General features: G+C 44.8%; 1 protein-coding gene across 9 annotated transcripts in view; it reads left to right on the top strand.

The window, feature by feature from the left end:
- Window positions 1-26,381, top strand: part of ZNF462 (zinc finger protein 462) — a 151,896-nt gene that overhangs the window by 50,777 nt on the left and 74,738 nt on the right. For 5 of the 9 annotated variants that reach the window (XR_008375223.1, XR_008375221.1, XR_008375222.1 and 2 more), the window contains exons 2-7: window positions 5,472-5,721; window positions 6,694-12,308; window positions 13,081-13,245; window positions 14,774-15,060; window positions 18,342-18,460; window positions 22,324-22,515. Coding sequence is in view for 6 of the 9 variants with exons in the window: in XM_053566577.1 (XP_053422552.1) it covers window positions 5,502-5,721; window positions 6,694-12,308; window positions 13,081-13,245; window positions 14,774-15,060; window positions 18,342-18,460; window positions 22,324-22,515 (6,598 nt within the window). In the remaining 3 variants the exon portion in view is untranslated. Of the gene's footprint in view, window positions 1-5,471; window positions 5,722-6,693; window positions 12,309-13,080; window positions 13,246-13,408; window positions 14,330-14,773; window positions 15,061-18,341; window positions 18,461-22,323; window positions 22,516-26,381 lie in introns of those variants that run through there. The other 4 variants (XM_053566593.1, XM_053566600.1, XM_053566628.1 and 1 more) reach the window with 4 other exon arrangements.

Raw genomic sequence — 26,381 nt, 5'->3', positions numbered from 1 at the left:
TAGGACATTGGAAGACCACATAGTGAGCCAGGATCTATAGTAGTTCCAAAACCTGTGGGATCGTTGAAGGTAGCTTGTTGTTGGAAGTTCCTTGTTGATTTATTCTGCTGGTTTGTTTTTTAAGACTATAGCGTGAGCCTAGGACATGTGTACATACTCTTAGAAATTTGGAGTATACATGCCATATCTGAGCTAAAATCAAATCAAGAAAATTAATTAGTATGTATAAAATTTGGACATTCTGTATTTGCATTTGTAGTTTTGATTCCATAACTGTTATTCCTGAAAGTGATTTCACCTCAATTTCTCAGTTCGTTACTGTTTGGAAGGATGCTTTAAATGATTTTTAAATTATCGGAACTTCAGCTTCAGTCATGACAACAGTAATTGATGAGTAGTGATAGGGAACATCCCTTATTCCTAAGAATAGCAACCCACCATTCACAAGTTTATTAATTAGTGTGTCTCTCTTCTGAATCCCTTAATTATTTTCATCCCATTTTTCATCCTAAGGTCGTGGGGTTGCAATTAGAAATATGAACCTCCCAATCCAGGCCACAACTCTTTGACCTCATGACAGCGACAGTTTCTGATCTGTAAATACATTTTTCAGAATGACCTTTAGGATCCTGATTTTTCTGCCTTTCGCATTGAACTATAGCAGAGTTTATGCATCCTATCACCTGTCCTTGGATAACTGGTTTTTGCATTCATAAGAAAATAAGAAAAGCACACACAACAGGTGCTATCCAAAGTTTTTTTATTAGAATTATAAGGAGACCTGGGGAGTTCAGTGTCTTATAAATGAAACTAGGTTTCTGGAGTGGACAGAGGAAAAAAGCACCTTATGGTGTTTCTGGTTCTATTTCTCAGAGGCTTTGAAGGTTATAATTAGTTGCTCCTGAATCACATGGCTGTGGTGCTTCACGGCTTTATTTCTGGTCTGCAGTCCTTCAGTCAGGGAACAGGTTAGATCCAGGCAAGGCCTGTGCATTTTAATTTGGTCGCTTCATGGAGACGGTTGAGATTTGGACTTGAGTATCACATTCACATGCTCCTGGGCCATCGAGTTTAAAGAGCAGTGTTTGCCAGGCTGACGTGGACCAGGGTTGGTGGCGGCAGGCTTCTAGGAATGCTGTGAAGCGTCAAGGACACCTCCCACTCCCGTACCACCTGAGCAGTGAGTTGGAAGGTCACACAGTGAAACTCGGGTTTGTCTCCTTTCTTCTTTACAGGAGGAAACATTGAGGCCCAGTGGACCCTTAGGATTTTGAGCGCAGAAAGTGGGTAGGCCACTGCTAATTAAAATTGCTGTGCTTAAGATTAAGAAAGAGCAGTCTGGACGGCGCCTGTGGCTCAGTGAGCAGGGTGCCGGCCCATATACCGATGGTGGTGGGTTCAAACCCAGCCCCAGCCAAACTGCAACAACAAAAAAATAGCCAGGCGTTGTGGCAGGCGCCTGTAATCCCAGCTACTGGGGAGGCTGAGGCAAGAGAATTGCCTAAACCCAGTAGTTGGAGGTTGCTGTGAGCTGTGATGTCATGGCACTGTCTACCAAGGATGATAAAGTGAGACACTGTCTCTAAAAAAAAAGAAAGAAAGAGCAGTCTGTGTCCATAATTTCTTTCCCCCTATTCCCTTGTATATATTCCACATCTTTAACATGATCTCTGGATATTCTTTAACTCTTACCTTCAAGAGTTTGTCAAATGTGGACCATTAGATTTGGGTTTCCCATCAAAACCCCACATTTTGAAATTCCCAAACTATAATTGCAAACTGAATCAACCAACAGCCAGGAAGAAATAGCACTAAAGAACAGTAAATAATTAGGATTTCACGTAAGGAGAACCAATCACATTAGCTGCTATATTTCAGAACGAATCTGTATTCACCTCTCAGATGTCATCATGGGTGATGTTCAGAGTTATCTGAAGCCTGTTTGACCTTGAGGGGCCTGGAGACATTGGGGGTAGGAGACAGGGTCACTCATTTGATTTGTAGGTTTATCTCATGACCTTTTGAAATAGCATCTCTTCTTAGTTCACACACTTCCTCTTCTGCTTTTGATTTTGCTGATTCGGTAAGTGAGAAAAAGATTGCTAATCTCATAATCGCAGCTTTATTAAATGAACTAAGTAGATAGGAGATTGAGACTTTTAACTTTAAATCTTAATTTTGTAGCAGATCTTTTAATGTAGCCTCTTAAGGCTATTGCTCTTCTGGATTGTAATAAGGCAGTCAACTCTGTAGAGCTTCTTTCTCATCTCTTTTTTCTCTTTGTTGGTTGCTGAGAGGGTTCCGTCTCCTGGCCATCCTCTCATGTGGTTTTCTTCGTCTCCATCCTTCCCTACTCCTCCTCCACCCACTGCCACTTTTTGCACATGTGTACACCCACAGTCTCATAAACATATCAAATTTCTGTTTCTTTGATTGCCTGGGCCATGCTAGCAATTTCCATTTTCTTCTGACAGTGTCTTCAGGAGAAATGTGTACACAAAGGCAAGATGGCTTTCAAAGTAGGCTACATCCTCATTTCAGTACTTGGTGCAGACATCAGATTGAAGGCAGCTCAGCTCCACCTGACGCTGGTTCTCTCAGTGACCTAGAGATTAACCTCTTCTAAGGCTCCAAGCTATTTTTGAGGCAGGGACAGCAACAACATTAAAGCTAGAACCCATTAGGAAATCACTTTCATCATCTCTTCTTTTTCCAAATCAGTGGCTCTTTTTTTTTCTGATCTCATAACCCTTTAATCTCCTTTGTAGCCGAACAAGGAGACTGTTAGTTTGTGATTGCAGCCCGGGAAGTTAGCATCCTTGATAACAGCTTCCGAAGACACCAAGGTATTAGAGAACTGCAAAGAGAGATGAATTTCATCTCTGGGTGGATGACTTAATGCTGAAGGTGGCCTGCTTTCATGGTAGGGAACCGTAATTTTTGTTGATGTGTGTTGTGCAAACCGGGCTCAAACTTTCCGAAAGACACACATAGCAGAAAGGCTTTTGTTGCATTATTTCTAAAGGCTTGAAGTTTTGAAGGGAAGAGATTTTGTTTTCCTCTAGGCTACACAATGGAGCTTTCAGAGAACCTCTTTTAAAAGGAATAGCTACAGCCTTTGTGTTGAAGGGTGTGTCTGTTGGCCGGGTCTGCTGATGCAGACAGACGGGCTGGTGATTAACAAAGGTCATTAGACTTTGGAATCTGGCAAGCAGAGTCGGATGGTATGTCTTCTGTGTGTGGAAGGACGACTCCCAAGAAGCCAAGGCATTTGGGATGTTTCCCCCTCCCACTGCACCCCCAAATCCTGCTGTAGAACATGCTCTGGTCCAGGGTCATCCTGCTCTAACCAGGGCTTTGCTGGGACTAACGAACCAGAATATCAATCATGGCATAAAAGAACCTTAGGAGATAGATCTTGGTGAATGACATTTGAGGAGGAGAAAGGTGCTGCTTTTTGGAGAGAAATGAAAACAGTTAATACTGTGTTGGGAACAGAAGAGCAGAGGAGGAGCCCAGCCTGCTCTTCCAGCCTTCATTTCTGACTGTTAGACTAGCAGAAGCCAGGAGAAGCCATGTTGTGCACGAAGGAGAAGCTCTGAGCTAAAATGGCTGCTCCTAAAGCTCAGAGGACTAGGGCAGCTTAGTGAGTCTTAGAGCTTCAGTGACGCAGGAGCTCATATCTCTTGGAAGTGTGATAAACACATTCAGCAGAGCTGGGGCTTGTTTGGCTGAGATGAAAGGACTAAGCTTGGGGGATGGGGAGTGCACACTGGATGATCTGCTTTTTTCTGTGAAGTGTTCTAAATGCAGGAGTCGTCTGCACCATGGAAAAATTTGTTTTCAGGTCTAATGGACTGTGCGAAAGGAGACGTGGGGTGGGGCCTCAGTGACTGCTGTAATTTGATCCAGAGCTGATAGCAACCTCTTCCACACAATTTGGGTTGGTGCTTAGACATAAAAGCTTGTGTATCTGGAATATTGAGACTTAGCTGAAAAGGCTGTGGTGCACAGTTCAATGTTTATTGAAAAAGGATAAATTACTGGGTGAAAGGAGAGGAGGTAAATATCTGTGTCTCATTCTGCAAGCTCAGTCTGTCCGGAGCTGGACTTGCCAGAAGTTATTTTAGCAGGCGATCAGGAGGCTCATGCTTTCATAGAAAACCCTCATGCGATGGCTCCTTTCTCTAGATTGACATGTTATTACTAGACTTTGTGCCTCCTGAGGGAATAATTTATCTTTGACAGTAAAAGTATAGGGCATTGCATCATAAAATAGATTTGGCTACAGCTTTCATTCTTAGATATCTGGTTCTAGATTACAGTGATTCAGTAGAGTTTATGGTGAGCTTAACGAAGTAACTCACGCATTAATATAATAACCAGGTATCTCTACTTAGGATACGTATTAAGACAGGGAGAACTAGACCTTTCTAATGCATTTTTGGCTTCTTAACGGTGGGACTCTCCATTGAGTTAGTGTGAAGCTTTCTATATATTTCAGTCACACAGTAAATAGCAGCATGGTGGTAGCTGGGCATGTTTTTGCTTTATTCCACACCAGGTTCACAGCTTTTTGCATCCAAGTACACACTCTATGTTTGTAAAGGAGAGAAGCGGAGAAAACGATAAAGTCACGACTTAGAAGCCCCACTTCAAAACTGCAAGTTTTAGCTGTCTTCATGTAAATTGAGACGCCAAGGTGCAACTTTAAACTCTCAACTGGACTCTCATCCAAATTTGGTTGTTTGAAAACCTCATGAGAAATGTTTTATGACCTAATTAGATTGAAGAAGCCGTTAGGTTATAATCGGTAGGTAGTAAAAGAGCAAATAACCATTTAGCTCATGAAATAAACCCAACCAAACTATTTGGGGAAGGGAGGAAAGAAATGCACCCCAATATCAGGAAAGATATTAAAAGAGTTACAGCTGCAAAAGAAAAAAACAAGAAAAAACAACCCTCTCCATTGCCATTCCGAGATTCAATACTATTTTATCACTTGGTGATAAAACACCACTGTAATAAGATCAGAATAGTTACTGAAAATTGAAATTTTTCTTTTTCTTCTGTATGTACATCCTCTTTTACTTCTGAGAAGGTTCCAGTTGGGGGAAAGAACGTGAGTCCAAGGCAGAGTCAAAGCCAATATTAAGTTACCAAGGAATTTGGATTCAGTGGAGAAACTCAGAAAACTTTTAAAAGTTTTGAAGTCCTTAAGGGTTTCCCTAACAAAAAGCATTTGAAGAAAATGTTTATCTGGCTTTGTCTTCTTTGAAGTTTGGAAGTCAAGGGCATTGTCTATTATATACAATTGCCTTTCCTTGTCCAATGTTCCGATTGGCTCAGTCTAAGTAAGAGAAATCTACCAATGTCAGAATCTTTTTCCCATTCCTGGACGTATGCCCCGTGGGCTCCAGGTGTGTGATCAGGGCATTCCTTAAGGTGTTGTGTTCTAACTTCGGCCACAGGTCCCTAATGTGAGAGGGTAGACCCGGATCATGGAGGTGCTTCAGTGTGATGGCTGTGATTTCAGAGCCCCATCTTATGAAGATCTTAAAGCGCACATTCAGGATGTCCACACGGCATTTCTGCAGCCAACTGATGTTGCTGAGGATAGTGCTGATGAGCCGCGATCCGGGTCCATGAATGCCAGCAATCAGACAGAAGTGGAGTTTTCTTCTATAAAGGATGAATTTGCAATTGCAGAGGATTTATCAGGTAAATCTATATTAAGCTCAGCATATCTGATATATTTGCATTGCTCTGTTTTTTTTGCAGCCTATAGCCATGGTCCTTAATATGTGTGGCTTTTGCAGAGTTTCTTGCCTATTGCAAACTATTTTTGTGATTTAGGAATCAAGTTTCTTTTGAGCATCCTAGGCTATTGTCTTTTTTGTTAGTTTGTTTTGGTTTGTGGGTATTTTTTGAGACGTAGTCTCATTCTGTTGCCCTGGGTACAATGCCCTGGCACCACAGCTCACAGCAAACTCAAACTCTTGGTCTTCAGCAATCCTCTTGCCTTAGCCTTCCCAGGAGCTGGAACTACAGGCATGCCACTATGTCCAGCTAGTTTTACTGTTTTTTAGTAGAGACAGGGGTCTCGCTCTTGGCTCAGGCTGGTCTTGAACTGCTGAGCTCAAGCATTCTGTCCACCTTGGCCTCTCAGAGTGCTAGGATTACAGGTGTGAGCCACCATGGCTGGCCATGGTGATTGTCTTTTTTAGGTGGGGGTATTTCTCCTGTCTCCTGGTTTCCTTTTAATTTTGAGAAGATAATAGAGTGGAAAGTTCTAGAATTAACATTGTAGTTTATGAAACTTGTATTTTTATAGTCAGGCAGTTCATTTATGGAGATGAAGAGAGTATGTTACCTGAAGCTGTACATTACATCTTCATCGTGAGAAGGTGCATTCATAATGCTACGTGGATACTCTTTATATACTCTTTGTAGTCAGGCAGCTCATTTATGGAGATGAAGAGAGTATGTTACCTGAAGTACATTACATCTTCATCGTGAGAATGTACATTCATAATGCTACGTGGATACTCTTCAGGGCCCCATGTTGAAACCTTTTGAATGTGATGTTTATTAATAAAGAATAATTGAAATGATGCTGATTTGCATGATTGGATGTCTTAATTCTCTTTTGCATTGCTTTTCTCTTCTCACTCTCCTTATGCTTTTCTGTAGGTCAAAATGCAGCTGCACTGGGGACGGGAAGTTATTATGGCCACAGTACAGGATATTACAGTCAGCATATTGCCGCTAATCCCAAACCAACGAACAAGTTTTTTCAATGCAAGTTCTGCGTACGCTATTTCAGGTCAAAAAACCTCCTTATAGAACACACTAGGAAGGTCCATGGAGCTCAAGCTGAAGGGAGCTCGGTAGGACCCCCTGTCCCAGGATCCTTAAATTATAATATCATGATGCATGAAGGATTCGGAAAGGTCTTCTCTTGCCAGTTTTGCACATACAAGTCACCGAGGAGGGCAAGGATAATGAAGCATCAGAAGATGTATCACAAAAACAATTTGAAGGAGTCCAGTGCTCCCCCTCCCGCTCCTGCTCCAATGCCAGACCCCGTGGTTCCACCAGTTTCCCTGCAGGACCCCTGCAAGGAACTGCCAGCAGAGGTTGTGGAGCGCAGCATCTTAGAATCCATGGTCAAGCCCTTGACCAAGTCTCGAGGCAACTTTTGTTGTGAGTGGTGCAGCTACCAGACGCCCCGCCGAGAACGCTGGTGTGACCACATGATGAAGAAACACCGCAGCATGGTCAAGATCCTCTCCAGTCTCAGACAGCAACAAGAAGGGACGAATATGCCAGAGGTACAGACGAATGACCCCAGCCCCACTTCCAACTCTACCTATCTGTCCATGAATGCTGCAAGCCGGGAGATACCCAACACTACCGTCTCTAGCTACAGAGGCTCCATCAGCAACTCCATCATGAGACCCAATTCTTCAGCTTCCAAGTATTCGCCCATGTCTTACCCTCAGATGAAGCCGAAGTCACCTCACAATTCTGGCCTCGTTAACTTGGCAGAGAGATCCCGGTATGGAATGACTGACATGGCCAATTCTTCAGCTGACCTGGAAACTAACAGCATGCTCAATGACTCTAGTTCTGATGAAGAGTTAAATGAAATAGACAGTGAGAATGGTTTAAACGCCATGGATCACCAGACATCAGTCATGTCTGCAGAGCAGCTGATGGGCTCCGATGGCAACAAACTATTAGAGACCAAGGGCATTCCGTTTAGGAGATTCATGAACAGATTCCAGTGCCCCTTTTGTCCTTTCCTCACCATGCATCGACGTAGCATCTCCCGTCACATAGAAAATATCCACTTATCTGGAAAGACAGCTGTCTACAAATGTGACGAATGTCCGTTTACTTGCAAGAGCTCCTTGAAACTTGGGGCTCACAAACAGTGTCACACGGGTATAACATCAGATTGGGATGCTGTGAATTCCCAGAGTGAAAGCATTTCTTCCTCTTTGAATGAAGGTGTGGTGTCCTACGAGAGTCCCAGCATCAATGGCAGAAAGGCAGGAGTCATGTTAGATCCTTTGCAGCAACCACCACCACCACCGCAACCGCCCCCACCACCACCATCACAGCCACAGCCACTGCAGCAGCCACCACCCCAGCTACAGCCACTGCATCAGGTGCCACCTCAGCCACAGCCGCAGCCGCCACCAATGCAGCCACCGCCACCACCCACACAGGGCCCGCCCCTGCACCCTTACAAATGCACCATGTGCAATTACTCCACCATGACCCTGAAAGGGCTACGGGTCCATCAGCAGCATAAACATTCGTTCTGCGACAACTTGCCAAAATTCGAGGGGCAGCCCTCAAGCCTACCATTGGAAAATGAGACAGACAGCCACCCCTCTTCCAGCAACACTGTGAAGAAAAGTCAGACCTCAATTCTTGGGTTGTCCTCCAAGAACAATTTTGTAGCTAAGGCCTCTAGAAAGCTTGCTAACGACTTCCCCCTCGATTTATCACCTGTGAAGAAGAGAACCAGGATTGACGAGATAGCAAGCAACCTGCAGAGCAAAATCAACCAGACCAAACAGCAGGAAGATGCAGTGATCAATGTGGAGGACGATGAAGAGGAAGAAGAAGACAATGAGGTGGAGATAGAGGTTGAGCTGGACAGAGAAGAAGAGTCGTCAGAGCCCATCATGGAGGTGCCCACTCCCTTTTCAGCCCAGCAGATTTGGGTAAGAGATACCAGTGAGCCCCAGAAGGAATCCAGCTTCAGAAATCTCACCCACGATTACAACACCACCAATGGGGCCGAGATTGAGCTCACCCTTTCTGAAGACGAAGAGGATTATTACGGCTCTTCAGCAAACATGAAAGATCACCAGGTTTCCAACACTGCTCTGCTGAATACTCAAACACCTATCTATGGAACTGAGCATACTAATGAAAATACGGACTTTGGTGACTCTGGAAGGCTTTACTATTGCAAACACTGTGACTTTAACAACAAATCCGCCCGGAGTGTTAGCACCCACTACCAACGAATGCACCCGTACATTAAATTCAGCTTCAGGTACATCTTGGACCCTAATGATCACAGTGCGGTGTACAGGTGCCTGGAATGCTACATCGATTACACCAACTTTGAAGATCTCCAGCAGCATTACGGTGAGCACCACCCAGAAGCCATGAATGTACTCAACTTTGACCATTCCGACCTGATCTACCGGTGTCGGTTCTGTTCATACACGAGCCCGAATGTCAGAAGTCTGATGCCACATTACCAAAGAATGCATCCCACTGTTAAGATTAACAACGCGATGATATTTTCAAGCTACGTCGTGGAGCAACAAGAAGGGCTGAATACTGAATCCCAGACCCTACGGGAGATTTTGAATTCGGCTCCCAAGAACATGGCGACCTCCACGCCCGTGGCTCGTGGTGGTAGCATGTCCTCTGCGTTTAATAAAAACACTCCTTCAAAGTCCTTTACTCCTGACTGTGAAAACCAGAAGGACCCTTCGGTCAACACCGTTGTCGTTTACGATTGTGATGTTTGCTCATTTGCAAGCCCCAACATGCATTCTGTCTTGGTTCATTACCAGAAGAAACACCCTGAAGAAAAGGCTTCCTACTTTAGGATCCAGAAAACCATGCGAATGGTGTCTGTGGACAGGGGCTCTGCCCTTTCTCAATTATCATTTGAGGTGGGTGCTCCAATGTCTCCCAAAATGTCCAACATGGGTTCCCCACCCCCCCCACAACCCCCGCCACCAGACCTCAGTACTGAGCTTTACTACTGCAAACACTGCTCCTACAGCAATCGGTCAGTTGTGGGAGTGCTTGTCCACTACCAGAAAAGACACCCAGAAATAAAGGTTACTGCCAAATATATCAGACAGGCTCCTCCCACAGCTGCAATGATGAGAGGGGCCGAAGGGCCCCAAGGCTCCCCCCGGCCACCTGCCCCCCTGCCGCAGCTGAACCGAAGCAGCTCTGAGAGAGATGGCCCTCCTGTGGAGAATGAGATGTTCTTTTGCCAGCACTGTGATTATGGGAACCGGACGGTCAAAGGTGTCCTCATTCATTATCAGAAGAAGCACCGAGACTTCAAGGCCAACGCGGACGTGATCCGACAGCACACAGCCACCATCCGGAGCCTCTGTGACCGCAACCAGAAGAAGCCTGCCAGCTGTGTGCTCGTATCCCCCTCGAACATGGAGCGGGACAAAACTAAGCTGCGAGCACTCAAGTGTAGGCAGTGTTCGTATACCTCCCCCTACTTCTATGCACTGAGGAAGCACATCAAGAAAGACCACCCCGCCCTAAAGGCCACAGTCACGTCCATCATGCGATGGGCGTTTCTAGATGGCTTGATAGAAGCCGGCTACCACTGCGAGTGGTGCATCTATTCCCACACGGAGCCCAGTGGTTTGCTCCTTCATTACCAAAGGAGGCACCCAGAGCATTACGTTGATTACACTTACATGGCTACCAAACTCTGGGCTGGGCCAGACCCGTCCTCTCCCTCTCTCACGATGCCAGCCGAAGCCAAAACCTACAGATGCAGGGACTGTGTGTTTGAAGCCGTTTCCATCTGGGACATCACCAATCACTACCAAGCATTCCACCCCTGGGCCATGAATGGTGATGAGTCAGTGCTGCTGGATATCATCAAAGAAAAGGATGCCATCGAGCAGCCCATTCTTCCCTCCGAAGAGTTGGCAGGCCCTGTGAATTGTGAAAATAGTATGCCCACCCCCCTCCCAGAGCAGGAAGCCGAATGCCCCGAGGACGCAAGACTTTCCCCTGAGAAAAGCATGCAGCTGGCTTCAGCCAACCCCGCCATTTCCTCCACCCCCTACCAGTGTACGGTGTGCCAGTCTGAGTACAACAACTTGCATGGGCTTCTCACCCATTATGGGAAGAAGCACCCAGGCATGAAGGTGAAGGCTGCTGACTTTGCCCAGGACATCGACATCAACCCGGGTGCCGTCTACAAATGTAGACATTGCCCGTACATCAACACCCGCATCCACGGCGTCCTGACCCACTACCAGAAGCGACACCCATCCATCAAGGTGACCGCTGAGGACTTTGTGCACGATGTGGAGCAGTCGGCTGACATATCTCAGAATGACGTGGAGGAGACCAGCAGGATCTTCAAGCAAGGCTATGGCGCCTACCGGTGCAAGCTGTGTCCCTACACGCATGGCACTTTGGAGAAGCTCAGAATCCACTACGAGAAGTATCACAATCAGCCTGAATTTGATGTCTTTTCCCAGTCGCCCCCGAAGCTGCCTGTCCCCCTCGAGCCCGAGATGACCACTGAAGTGAGCCCCTCCCAGGTCTCCATTACCGAGGAGGAAGTGGGAGAGGAGGCTGTGTCCACGTCTCACTTCTCTACCTCGCACCTGGTCTCCCACACCGTGTTCCGGTGTCAGCTCTGTAAGTACTTCTGCTCAACGAGGAAGGGGATAGCCAGGCACTATCGCATCAAGCACAACAATGTCCGAGCCCAGCCTGAGGGCAAGAACAACCTCTTCAAGTGTGCCCTGTGTGCCTACACCAACCCCATCCGTAAAGGGCTGGCCGCCCACTACCAGAAGCGCCATGACATCGATGCCTATTACACTCACTGCCTGGCGGCCTCCAGGACCATCAGTGACAAACCCAACAAGGTGATTATCCCGTCCCCGCCCAAGGATGACTCCCCTCAACTGAGCGAGGAACTCCGGAGGGCAGTTGAGAAGAAGAAGTGTTCTCTGTGCGCCTTCCAGTCATTCAGCAAGAAGGGCATCGTGTCCCATTACATGAAGCGCCACCCTGGGGTGTTCCCCAAGAAGCAGCACGCCAGCAAGTTGGGAGGCTACTTCACTGCCGTGTATGCAGACGAGCACGAGAAGCCCCTGCTCATGGAAGAGGAGGAGAGAGGCAGCTTTGAGAAAGCCGAGGTGGAAGGCGAAGGGCAGGAAATCGAGTGGCTCCCGTTTCGCTGCATCAAATGCTTCAAGCTATCCTTCAGCACGGCGGAGCTGCTGTGCATGCATTACACTGACCACCACAGTCGGGACCTCAAGAGGGACTTCATCATTCTGGGCAACGGCCCCCGCTTGCAGAACTCAGCCTACCAGTGTAAGCACTGTGATAGCAAACTGCAAAGCACAGCCGAGCTGACCTCACACTTGAGCATTCACAATGAGGAATTCCAGAAGCGTGCCAAACGTCAGGAGAGGAGGAAACAGCTTTTGAGCAAGCAGAAATATGCAGATGGTGCTTTTGCAGATTTCAAACAAGAGAGGGTAAGGATATGTTTTGATTTCCCTTCCCCCAGGAGGCCTCTCATCACTGGTGCCCACATGCACTTCTTCGTTGCCAGCCAAACTGCTGCAGGCTCCCTAGTGACTTAGCTTGCCAGAGAGCTCAATAAGTCAATTAAACGTTTCGAGCTTGACTCTCCCCCGTTCTGTGCTCACCCCTCTCCACCGTCCCACTCCCCTCCCTCCTTCCCTTTGACTCCTCCCATGGCTCCCCAGGGGAGGTTTGGGGTGGTGTCTATGTACGTCCTTCTGCCAAGGAGGCTTCTCTGAAGCCTAGTTTTACGACGATGCTTGCTCTTTCCTAAGGCAGTGTGGGCTGTCTCTTGGTATCAGTAGTGCTTCTCAGCCATGTCTTGGTCTTCGGTGTTTGCTACGTGAACCTAACATCTCCAGGAGTAGATTTTTATTTTTTAATCAAGAAGTTCATTAAGGGGCAGCTATGCACCGTTTCACCTGCATAGTTGAAACTGGCCTGAAAACCAGGTAACTTAGTGACAGTGACGATGAGCTTCTCCACAGAAATCTTCTCTACTCACAAGCCGTCACAGTTTGGGGTTCTGGAGACTTTGCATAGTAGGCAGCGTGCCACAACTCCGGTGAATTCGTTCTATGAAAATAACTCGCCTGTTTATCTCCCTTGGTTTTTAACCTGCTAATCTGCTTTAAAATAAAATATGCTAGTAAACTGCAAGAATAAATTCCAGCAATTGAGGGAGGGCTCGGAGTACTGATGGCTACCACTGTATTTTACCAGCCTTTTGGTCACTTAGAAGAGGTGCCAAAGACCAAGGAGAGGAAAGTGGTGGGCTACAAATGTAAATTCTGTGTGGAAGTGCACCCAACGCTCCGAGCCATCTGCAATCACCTCCGAAAGCACGTCCAGTATGGCAGTGTCCCAGCTGTGTCAGCCGCTGTGAAGGTGAGAACGGGAAGGTCTGGATGAGTGCATATTCTTGTGTGTGAGAGATTCAAGTTACTTATTTAACCCCATTGCCTGAAGTGGCTCAGTATAGAGCATCTCAGAATGCGGGCATTCCTGAGTTATGCTTGGATTGGTTTGGCTTGTTTTGATTTCTTTGCAGGTTGGACCTTCCTCATCTTTCTGTTCAGGGAAAGGTCGAGTTTCGATCTGGTTTCCTTCCACGCGGATAGTTTGGTGGCAACAGAAGGTCCAGGATTCTCGGTATAGGAGGCTTCGGGTCGTCCTTCTATTCTGCGTTTAGTTGCCATTAGGTCTTCGCTCTTCCAAGTTGCCTGAGCTCTTGAGAGGAATCAAGTGGGTTCTGTTCCCATCATCTTCTGCTCCTCCCACTAGTGGTCTGACTTCTTACTGTTCTCATCTGGTTGAGGATGCAGAGCGCCCAGGAGAATCTGTCTTTGACTTCTTATCCTGGGTCCTCTGGGGAATACAAGAGACATTAGATTTGAAACCAAAACCATTGCATCACAGTTGACCCCGAGCCTTTGGCCTGGTTTGTCCCCTTCATCCTCTCTCCCCATAGGATGCTAACAAGTGCCTTCCCTCCCCCCCAACTTTTATTAGGCCACCTGTTTTGAACATCATAATGCTAATAGCAGCCACTGTTTCAGTAACCCAGCCACCATCCCAGCCTTCTAGGAGATTGCTAAGCACTTATCATTATAAACACATTTCATGGTTCTGGCTTTTCTCCCATGGATACTCAATATATTTTTGTCATCTGCCCTTCTCGGTCTTGCATCCTATTTTGCCAATTTAGCATGAAGGTAAAGCCTCTACTTTCCTTCATTGAAGACTGAAGCCGTCTGTCTTTCGGCAGAACGGTAGCAACCCAGGGACAGCAGCAGTTCCCTTAGTCCACACACCCCTGCAGTGTGTCCTGGGGCCCCATGTGTGAGACAGAGTGGCTCATCCTGCGTAATGAGTAATCCAAGGAGCTGCCTCAAAATAACAGGTGACTTAAAACCAGGCTGCTCCTTAATTTTTTCAATCGATTATACAACAACCTCCAGTCAGAGGGTGAAGTCACTGTTTATGGGGTGGGAACAGAAAGCAGGGGCATCCTTTCCTACTGATGGCCCACGGCTCCCACACGGTCACACTACTCTGCTCTTTTCCTCTTCCTTCCTTCCTCTCTTTTCTTTGTGCTATAACCCTGACCCAACTTCGATGGGATTGCAATTTGAATTTTCTTTTCAAGATGGGGGGAGAAGGGACTGAACTGTCTTCAGAGTGGGAGAGCCCCTCTTTCACTTTTCCCAGGCAGTAGCAACCTGTATCCAGACATGTTGCCCTCAAATCACCACCTCTGCATGAAGAATGGCAGTCGGGCTCGAGTCAGGGGAGGAAGCTTTGACAGGAGATGCTGATGAGTTTGGGAGAATGAAGGGAGAAGAAGAAAGTTGGGGCAATAACAATAGATATTTATTTTGTTGGTGGGGCATGTGTGTGTGTGTGGTTCTCTTAGCAGGAGGCTGAAGACTCTGCCCACTTGTTCCTGGATGGATTGGAAGCAGCCAAAGATGCCAGTGGCGCCCTGGTTGGCCGGGTGGATGGTGAACACTGCTTGCTTGATGGAATGTTGGAGGATGAAACCCGGCCGGGGGGATACCATTGCAGTCAATGTGACAGAGTCCTGATGTCCATGCAGGGGCTGCGTTCTCATGAGAGGAGCCACCTGGCCCTGGCCATGTTCACGCGAGAGGACAAGTACAGCTGCCAGTATTGCTCCTTTGTTTCTGCTTTCAGGCACAAGTAAGTGCTATTGGGTGGCCACTCGTGGCTGCTGGGAGATGACATCATGGGAAAAGGCAAAAACTAAGCTAGAGCAGGAGAAACTGGGATGAGTGAAAAAGCTCCGCTTGTGGTTCGACCGGCTGCCCTGTTACCTTAAGCCTCAGGTACCTGATCTGTAAAATGGAGCTAAGAATGGGAGATGAATTGGCCAGCATTAGATTAGGCAAATGTGAGGAATAGCTTAGAGTGACCCAAGAGAAGATGCAGCTGTAGGGAGTAGACAGGTTTATTGACGCATCTGTTAAACACCAGTCAAAAGCTGATCATCCTCTGAGGAAATAGTAAAGTTTCCCTTGGAAAACTGAGTTGCTGTAAGGTAAAATTAGCACTGTTAACCCATGTGACCTAAGAATGATTGCTTGGATTTTTTATTTATTATTATTATTATTATTTTTTTTTTTTTGAGACAGAGTCTCACTATGTCGCCTTCAGTAAAGTGCTGTGATGTCACAGCTCACAGCAACCTCCAACTCTTGGCTTAAGCAATTCTCTTGCCTCAGCCTCCCAAGTAGCTGGACTGTAGGTGCCCACCACAACGCCCAGCTGTTTTTTGGTTGTAGTTGTCATTGTTGTTTGGCAGGTCCTCCTGGGTTTGAACCCACCAGCTCCAGTGTATGTGGCTAGTGCCCGAGCCACTGAGCTACAGGTGCTGAGCCTGCTTGAATTTTTTTAAAAAGACCTTGAAAGATGGAGAAGTTTCTAGATGCCAAAGAGTTACTTGAAAGACAGGGAGGTTGAAGTTATCACAACTTTCTAAGTTTGGGGTAGGCGTGTAAAGCTTTTTGGCGTGATGGGAAGAGGGGTGGTTCTGAGAACAACTTTTAGTTGCCTTTCTCTTTCAACTGTGTAAAAGACAGATGGATATTCAATAATGCATTCTGACAGTCTTGAGTGAGGGTGACTGATGGGAAGACTGATATGTTTATTTTTTATGATGATTGAAAAGAAAGGATGGGCTGTTTGCTTCTTTTAAAAGGTAAAGCACTAGTCAGTAGTTGCTGAAAAGCAGGAGACGCAGTTTTCTACAGAGATTAGGATGAGTTGTAAACTCTTTCTTATACAGAGCCTGATGTCTAATCTCTGTCATCAGACCCATATGTTGGCCTGAAACTTGTGGAGTTCTCTACAGTTCATTATTTATTGAACAGCATCTATCACATGGTCTGGCACACAGCAGAACCTCAGTAAATAATCGTGAATAAATGAATATACCCAGTGCTAGGCACTGTGCTGTGGGGGAAAGCAAAGATGAATAGGACATGGTCTGTAATCTAAGGGAATTTAGGGTCTAGGGTTGGTTTATAAAGCAACCATACAAAGGACTCAGCAAAACAAGGCACATCTTAAAAAAAAAGAACACAATAAAATACTGCGAAGTTTCAAACAAAGGGAAATGTTGCATCTGCTTTGGAAGAGTCAGGACTGTTTTAGGCAGTAAAGGGCATTTAAGTTAAGTCTTTAAGGAAGAAGATAAGAGTTGAGGAGTTTGGACAGGTTGTATGATATGGAGGAAAAGCTGAGGGGAAAAAAAGAGGCTTGTTGGGAGCCTTGCTGAAGTTTCACGCTGACTAATCCTTAAGTTACAAGTAAAGGAAAGTGGAAGATAAAGTCTAAATACTTTAGTGAAGGCCATATTTGGAGTTTTAAATGCCAGAAAGTTGTATTTTATGATTTAAATTACTTATAAGAGTCTGAAATTAATTCAGTAATAATAGTTGCTAACATTTATTGCATTTTACTACATATTAGGCACTATACTAAGTGCATCAACTATTATGTCCTTCTCAAAACAGCCATATAAGGGATAGTTGCATTATTGTTCCCATTTTATGAGTAAGAAAAATGAGGCCTACCGAGGTGAAGTAACCAGGCCTAGTTCCTTTTGTGGACCACCTCTGTATGTTAACCAGTTCGTTATAGTCCCTGGGGTGGTCAACTTACAGAGGTTCTACTGTAATAGCTGGGATTTTATCCCAAGCAGCCTGACTGAGCTTATGCTCTTGAGTAGAAAAGAAGATGGGCGGGGATCAATTTGATTGCAAGAGGGACTTTGCCTAACAATTGCAATCAATGTAACCTGGCTTATTGTACCCTCAATGAATCCCCAACAATAAAAAAAAAAAAGAAGAAGAAGCCGTAGGGATAGTAGCTGATCCAGGAGAAGTTAGGGAACGGTTGAGGGAATGGATCTTCATGACTTGTAAAAACTGACTTAATGCAGGATACGAGGGACAAGGTAGAATTCAAATGGCACCTGGATGTTCAGTCTGGTTGACTGGGAGAATGGTAGTGCCATTTACAGAGAAGAGAATTTTGTAGAAAAAACTGCTGGGTTTGTTTAGGGCAGGTGGAGAGTAAGATAGCTTAAAGGACATTCAGAGGGAGATCCAAAGGCAATTGAAAATGTTGCTTTGGAACTCAGGAGAGCACTATAGGTTTAAATTCTAAGGAGTGCCATTCCCAGGCGAGTCATTTAGAGTGGAATTTAGTTCTCTGGCATACTAAATACAAATTAGAACTTCTTCCCACACCTTGTTGGGGAGATTTACTATTTTTTTTTAGGTTGGTAATTATTATGAAGTACTAGGAGTTCACTGTAATTAAATAACTTCTCTTACACATTGCTTCTGGAAGACTGATGTATGGTGAACCTGACGGTGTTTATCAGAAGGGACAGCCAGCTGTGAGCATGGGCCTCTGTTAACATGGCACATGGCAGGAAGTCAAGAGCTTGGAAACCTCCCTTCCCTACTCCAGTGCTCATGATGAAAGAGGAGTTAAAATTGAAAAAGAAGTTAGCCCTTTTCAAATGCTAAATTTCTCTAATCCCCAGTTTTTGTTTTTGTTTGTTTTTTTGAGTAAGTTAGAAGACACGTTGATAGGCACTTTCATTGGCTTGGCAGAAACCTTGAATTCACCCATCTTGTGCCTTCTCTTTTTGGATCCATTCTTCCAATTATCAGTGGTCAGAGAGGGGAAAATAAAGGTCTACTGTAACCTGTTATCATTGCCGTAACTTTCAGTCCAAAAAGATTGTATCCATTAGCTTCCTTTCTTCTTAGAGTAGGCCCATATGCTCTTGCCAATCAATCAATTAATTAATTTAGTAAGCACCATGACTAGAAAGTAAACAAAAAGACTTAGCATATTTTAGAAGTGGGAATCCTAGAAAAGGGCAATGAGAAAAGTGGATAAGTGTTTAATCCCGTCATTTCTTTTTTTTTTTCTTCTATATCAAGTTTGGATCGGCACATGCAAACCCACCATGGACACCATAAACCATTCCGATGCAAACTCTGCTCCTTCAAGTCCTCCTATAACAGCCGGCTTAAAACGCATATACTCAAAGCTCACGCTGGTGAGTTGGCATTTGTGATGAAAACGTTCTGAGTTTGAATTCTGATGGTCTTTGCTGAGTAAAATTTTAAGTCTCTTGCCCCACACTTAATAAGTTATTCTTTTTATTTACTTATCTTTTTTGCAGACTCAATATCTGGTTTTATTTTTATTTATTTATTTATGTTGGGGCATTCATTGAGGGTACAAGAAACCAGGTTACACTGATTGCATTTACAGAGACAAAGAAATGTTAGGTAAAGTCCCTCTTACAATTGTGTCTTGCCCCCAAAAGGTGTGTCACCCACCGAGATCCCACCCCCCTCTCCCCTTCCCTTTTCCTGCTCTTCCTTTCCCCCACTCCCCTCCTTCCTTCCCTCTCTCTGCTCTCCCCTTCCCCCACTCCCCACCAGGTACTAGGTCATTAATTGTCCTCCTATCAAAATTGAATACATAGGATTCATTAATAAGTTATTTCTAAGCAGGTTGCATGTTCGGTTTGTTTTTATCTATGAAAGAAAATTAAAGAAAAAAATACTAAAGAAAAATCACTAAAAGACAAAATATTTCAAAGCTTATGTCACCTATAAGATGGTTGATTCATGCTCCTAACAGGTTAGAATTAGACTATTTTGTTTCTTAAAAGAAATTTCTGAATTTCTGAGCCTGTCATGTGGCATTGGGGAAAACAATTACATCTACTAAAGTTATCATCGTGAGGAAGTTTGAAGGGACAGAGAACTCAAGATGGGTGAGATTTCTCAAGCGATGCCCTTAGCTCCAGTTCTGCCCTTAGAGACCAGAAAGAAAATGATGTTGGGTCATGAATGTACAGGAGCTGCACTGGTCTCTATCACTTAGTCATCCCATTTTATTGTTCATTAGAGAAAATTTGGAAATAAGGGAAGAAATTGTGTAGGTCATCCATAATCTTACTATCTAAAGACTGCTGTTGGTAACATTTGGTATATCACGAACTTCTCTTAACTACCATGCTCTGCTCTCAGCATGTTATATTCTCTCTCGTCTTACTCAGTCCTTGTGACAGTCCTAAAGGGGAGGCATTGTGTAATGTCCCTTGTACATTGTTTAACACCTGGCAACATTCTGAACAGCAAGTTAAAAACTGTCTAGAACCTGGGTCCTTCATTTTTTCCATCTCCCCATGCCTTGGGCAAACAGGACCATGTCTCTTTACTATCTCTGAGTGTCAGGTCCCATTGAACTTAATTAATTCCATAAAATTCCCAAACCTTCCAGCTGCCCCAGGTTCCGTAGGGGTCAGGGTTGGGACAGGGCAAGTAGCCATAGAGGCCTTTTCTCTTTTGGTATTTTTCTGTGTTCAAGAAACTTATACTAAAGTCTGTGGAGTAGATGGCTTCAGAATTCAAACCATTCATTTCTAACTTGTGTACATTGTAAATTATTCAGCCAGGATGGCATCCTGGTTGTGTGAGTTTCTCCCACAGGCCCCAGCCTTGTCAAAAGCACTTTTACCAGTGAGAGCTGGGTAGATGATTCGGCCCATGGGAAGGACTTTGAAAGAGCGTCAGAGCCTGCACACTGACTCCAGGGCACTAAGCTAAAGTGTCTGTTCTTGGAGACGACCGAGGAGATTGGCCTCGCTGTGCACGCTGGCTGGAGGAAAGAGCGTACCCAGTAAGAGGGATTGAGTGCAGTGCAATCCAGTTTCTGACACACTTTGGAACCTCAGTCTCAGTGACATGGCGGCTAGCCATTGAGAGGGGCTTGGCTTGGAGAAAGCAATACATTTTCTAAAAAACTCTTGACTCCTCTAAGTGGATTCTTTTATTTTATTTTAAAGGGTTAAACATAGTATGGACTAACCAAATGATCTGGATTGAATTCTTTCAGGCTGTGCAACTCACAGCTACTCAGCAAGATTCATGCAACTGGGCTGTCATTACAAAATTGTAAATTGAGTAAGGAGAGCAGTAGTGTTATATGTGTTATTAGGAGTGTTAGTAAATTCCCTTGTTCGCTGATCAACATTATTGTCTAGTTCCTAAAGAGGGATCAACTTGCAGTCTTGTCTGGGTCCTCTGACTTCTTTCAACTTGGGTTCCGCCTTGTGCCGTGGCAGTTCCAGGTTTTCTACAGTTCTCGTGAAGACTTCCTTGGAAATGTAGGGGAGAGGCTCAACTGCAGAACTTGGACGCTGCCCTCACTTCACATGTGAAACCACTTAGTGATTTTCATGGTGGCAGGAAAGTACCGATCTCAGCTGGTTGAAATCAAGGGGCAGAGGTTTACCTCCCGATTCCTGTTTCTCTTAATATTTATCTGTAGACCACCAGCTCTGTCCATTTTCAGTGCTCTATAAAACTTTTATTCCTCTAGATCCTGGGAATTCTTCCTTTTCTTCTTCCTACTTTGTCTTCTCTGCTTTTTAAATGTCTCCTTTAAAAATAAATTTAAAAAAAAATGCATGTTCATTACAGAAAATTTGGAAATGAAAGAAAAAATGTAGTCGAACATACATAATCTTAACTATCTAAAGACCACTGTGGTTAACAGTTGATATACTTGCTTTCAATCATTTTCTCTATGATTATTTTTAACACTTGTGATTATCTTATAATCCAAAATGCAGCTGGCCTTTCTATCTTTATTTTCTATGTTATTACAACATTGAGGAAAATTCAAGTATTGATTTTAATGGAATAATAGTTCATCAGGATATGCCCCATTTACTTCACCGTTTCCTTGTGGTTGGAAATTTAGACTCTTTCATACCTTTTTCAAGCTTAAATAACACACATTTCTAGGTAAAGCTTTCTATATATTACAGGATGTTTCCTTAAAAGAGACTCGGAAGTGGAAGTCCTGGATTGGAGGCATGAACATTTCTAAGTCTATTGCTTATGAAAGCCTTTCTGAATTAATCACGCCAGTGTATATCTGTCGGAGAACAGAAGCATGCCCATTTCACACTTTACTTCTTTCAGGGTAATTCATTTAGAAGCTGGCTATGGCAAAAGTAAATCACACTTTACCTTCATTTGGTCATGGCGATTTGTGTTGTAGTTCAGTGGCATAAAATTAATTAAAAGAAAAGCACTTATTTTTACTTTGTGCTCCTTATTAAAGAATATTGGAGATACACATACATCCTTGTCCTCTCCCGTGTTTACAAATGCAACTGCCTTCATTAGAGAAATGCCTTATTTTTAGTCATTTCTGCACTATTGACTAGATAGGGATATGGAGTTTTATACTGAGGTTGGTGAACTAGTCCAAAAAGGAATTTTCTATATCTATAGACACACACACCCATTTTATATGTATGAGTATATATATGGGGGAGGGATAGATGAGGTATATGAGAGCGAGAAGGTGTGTGGGACAAGGAGGTAGGTGTAGTTGAGGAAGTAGAGAATGAGAATCATACAATAGAGTTTGTCCTGAGTGACTTTGTACTTGAGAAGACACTGGCAGGGCTTTGGGATGAGAATTCAAGCATATTATCTTCTTTGGTTCATAAAAAGCCAACCTGGAATGAAACCTACCATGCTCATTTCTAGGGGAGAGAAGGAGGGATTGGGGAATCTCTCTGAAGGAGGGCTCATACACAGGTGGCTTCACTCTCCTTGGGGATGGACTCTTAGCCTCGCCCTGTAAGCAGAGCATGAAGTGAAAGGGGGGCAGCTCACGTGATTCTGGAGCTTGTGGAAGAGTTTCCATCTCACACTAGCATTGTGCATGTGGGAGTGGGCAGGGAGTTGGTCTGTGAGGGACCGTTCCTAGACGCGCTTGAGAGGCACTTCTCTAGCGTGAATTAACGGTGTTATTTTGTTCTCCACCCGCCACATACCCTTCTCCCCTGTCTCTCCTGTCCCACCCCTGGCCGCCATCTTCTCCTAGGTGAACATGCCTACAAGTGCTCCTGGTGCTCATTTTCCACCATGACAATCAGCCAGTTGAAGGAACACTCCCTCAAGGTCCACGGCAAAGCCCTGACCCTCCCCAGACCCCGGATCGTCAGCCTGCTCTCCTCGCACACCCACCACTCCTCCCAAAAAGCTACTCCAACCGAAGACGTGGAAGACTCCAATGGTAAAAGTGGGCTCCAAGCCAGAATTATCCGCTCAGGGTTGAGGTGGGCCGGGATTCCTTGCCAATCATTCTCCTCAGAGAAAATCTTAGGTAAACATTTTGGGTCAAGTGAAGGAAGAAATGGGAAAAGGTTGAAACTGTGTAGGAATTGAAGATGGATGGGGAGAGGAGCGCCCTGTGCACCTGTTCAGTACCATGATGAAAGCAGCAGTTGGTGCTCCTGGGGGCTTGTTTCTGGAAAGAGCTTGTCATATGGGAGGGACTGTTGTTGGGTCTTTCCCCTGTGGTTTCACGCAGGATAGCAAGTGGAGTACCAGGCAGGTGTCTTTGTTTTTATTTACATCCTGTCTTGTTCTAAAACTTATACAGAGGGTGCCAAAAAAATGTATCCACATTTCAAGCACTGTGATCTGTGTATTACTTTTCAAAGTTGAATGGAGGGTACTGTCACTGGTTGAGTGTGCCTAGACATGCTGTGCACATCTATTTTGCCTGTAATTTGTGCACTTTTGGGGAATGATCAATTTTACTTCCAATGAGGTCTCTTAAAATGTGTGTAGACTTTTTTGGCACTCCCATATATATGTGCTATGAAGTGCTTGGGCTGACAGATATGTAAGTTTAAAACACAAAATTTCAGAGTAGGGATGAAAACGGTGAGAGTGGGTGAGTGTGTCTGACTGGGCCATGGGAGACATACAGATTTCTTATAGCTGAAGGATGTTGAGGAAGTTTTAATTAGGAGGAGAGTCTAACTGCCCAGTGATGGAGCATCAAGAAACATGGAAAGCCCTGGAGAGGGTCTGCTCCCCGACAGCATGACCAGCCATGTAGGGGAGAGAAGGAGAGAGCAGTCTTGCCATAGTGAACAAAGGGAGAGTTGTTCATTGCGATCAGAACGAGTAGCTTGTTCGTTGTGATCAGAACAAGTAGTTTTGATTACTCAGCTCACCTGGGGGATGACTGCAGAATCAGATGCTTAGAGTATGGGTGAAGGAACTCCGTGGATTCTTAGACATGTAGAACTGCTGTGTTCCAACTTCCTCTAATGCTTGAATCCCTCTGCCAGTTAACTGCCTCCAGCTTGAGTATTTCCCAAGTCAGGGAAGGACTGTCTTCCAACGTCACTCTTAAATTCTTAGGAGGAGCTTTAAGTGAATCAAAAGCCTGGATTTAAATTGTGTGTCCCTGGGCAGTCTTATCTACCTGCAAAATTAGATAATGATCTCTGCACCACCTCATTGTCTAGAACAGGGGTCCTCAAACTACGGCCCACGGGCAACAGGAGGCAGTGTGATTGTATTTGTTCCTGTTTTGTTTTTTTACTTCAAAATAAGACATGTGCAGTGTGCATAGGAATTTGTTAATAGTTTTTTTTTTTTTTTTAAACTATAGTCCGGCCCTCCAACGGTCTGAGGGACAGTGAACTGACCCCTGTTTAAAAAGTTTGAGGATCCCTGGTCTAGAGAGATGCACAAGAACAGGCACACGTCCAGATGCCTGCAGCATCTGACACCCAGTAGGTCTTGAATGCGTAGCCACTGTCCTCCTGTGCTTTCCATTCACTGGTTGCAATTCTGGGCTTTTTACAACAAGGATGAATTTTGGTTATTTTTAATGTCAGGGTGTAAAACAAGAGACCTTTGGGTAACTTGAAGATCTGATGGTCCAACTGGTCAACCTGGTCTAATTCTCAGATTATCAAAAAAGTGAGTGAGTAGTCTTTGTTCATGAGGTCTGTGAGCGGACACCTGTTGGAGGAAATGAGAAGGTAAGTCCCTGTTCGGTGTCCATAGCACAGTGGTTTTGGCACCGGCCACATACACCGGAACTGATGGGTTCGAACCCAGCCCAGGCCTGCTAAACAACGACAGCTACAACAAAAAAATAGCTGGGCGTTGTGACGGGCGCCTGTACTCCAAGCTACTTGGAACACTGAGGCAAGAGAATCACGTAAGCCCAAGAGGTGGAGGTTGCTGTGAGTTTTGACCCCATGGCACTCTACCAAGGGCAACATAATGAGACTCTGTCTCAAAAAATAAAAAAGAAAGATAAAGAAAGAAAGGTAAGTCCCGAGAAGAACCTTTTGATTTGTAGATCTTGGTGGCTTTCCCTCTGCAAATCATCAAACACTGTAGCCCCTTACTGGTCTGCCTATCTTAAAGCACTTCTGTGAACAATGGGCTTGTTCTGATGGCCATGACTTGTCATGAAGTGAGCACACAATCTTGATCTCAACGTCTGTGTGGTAGTTTTATGTGTTAGAGGAAGCCTGTGCTGTTAGTTTGGTTTTCTCATTTTCTTCTAGGAATACTTAGAATTTCAAATCTAGTGCCCATGGAAAAGGTAAAGAAAATGTCCTCTTTCCACCTTGAGATACTTTGTTCACTGGAAAAGATTGGTATACTGCAACCAGAGGGAAAATCTAATTTGCCCCAAATCGAAGATCTTTATTTAATATGACTTTTTTTTGGAGATAGAGTCTCACTCTATTGCCCTGGGTAGTGTCATCATAGCTCACGGCAACCTCAAACTCTTTGGCTCAAGCAATCCTCTTGCCTCAACCTCCCAAGTAGTTGGGATTATAGTCACCTGCCTATGCCTGGCCAGTTTTTTCTTTTTAGTAGAGATGGGGTCTCGCTCTTGCTCAGGCTGGTCTTGAACTTCTGAACTCAAGCAGTCCACACTTCTTGGCTTCCCAGAGTGCTAGGATTTCAGGCAGGAGCCACTGAGCCTGGTCTAATGACTTTTCATTAATTGCTTTCATATGAAAGCTATACCCATGGACTCGTTTGGGTGAAATGGATCCATCCCAAGGCCATTCCTAGTCGTCCCGATGTCATACTTTCTTTTTCCTTTGTCTTTCTCCCTTGAAAGGTGAGTCTCAGTCAAAGGACAGAGGAATCCTCTAGGGCCTAGAGTCAGGGCCACCTCCTGCATGGATGGTCTTCCATGGTCTAGGCCAAGAAGAATTGAGTTCAGTCAGAGCTGTCCTGTGCACAGAAGAATCAAAAGTGAATACAGTACCACTCTGGCCCTTCTAAAACTTAAAATCAAATGTTTAGGGGATATTAATAAGTGCTTGTATCTGAGCTAAACACAATCCCAAGCCTGAGGCCTAACCTTCCTGAGGAGTGATTCCAGATTCTCAGAAGCTGGACCGGGGAGGGGGGTGTCACAGAAACAGGACGAAGTAATGTTGAGTTGTTCTCTGTGTAGCACAGATTGTCTGTCTTTCTTTAGCCACAAGAAAATAGTTTGCAGAATGTACAGTGATTCCTTTTTTTCTTCTTAAGAGAGTAATTGTCAAGGCTCCGAGCGGTAACAGTTTAGTGAGGCCTACACAAAAGTCATCAGTCCTATGGTGCTTTTAATGTGCTTAACCTGTGTCAGTGCATCAACTGTGATTAATTTGATGACAAGAATGTTGAGTAGAAGGTGGGGTAAACAGAAGGCTGTTCCCATACGTAATTCTTTGTTTATTCAGTAAGTATTTTGTTGAATCTTTACTATAGGTCGTGCGTAGTTTTGCAAGGCCCCAAATAACTGAGGAGGTCCAAAGTAGGAAGACTATTTGCTTGGGGAGCTGGATGGTGTATTCCTAGAAACAGCTAAGTCTGGAGGATGGAAAAACAGCTGTGGGGTGAGACAGTAGCCTGTAAATCATGCCTTGAATGGTGTTTGAAACACACATGTGAAATCCAATTGCACATTTTAATAGGGAGAAGCTGTGGGGCTATTGGCTCTCAGTTCAGGTTTCCCACACTGCAGATGCCAGGACACTGTGAACACACGAACCAAAAATGTGTTGCTGGCCTGGGGGTGGAGGGGAGAGGTCAAGATCCATAAAACCAGGGAAATCACCA

This window comes from Nycticebus coucang, chromosome 2 (assembly GCF_027406575.1).
Source record: "Nycticebus coucang isolate mNycCou1 chromosome 2, mNycCou1.pri, whole genome shotgun sequence".
Classification (NCBI taxonomy): Eukaryota; Metazoa; Chordata; class Mammalia; order Primates; family Lorisidae; genus Nycticebus; species Nycticebus coucang.
This window is presented reverse-complemented; position numbering and strand designations above follow the sequence as displayed.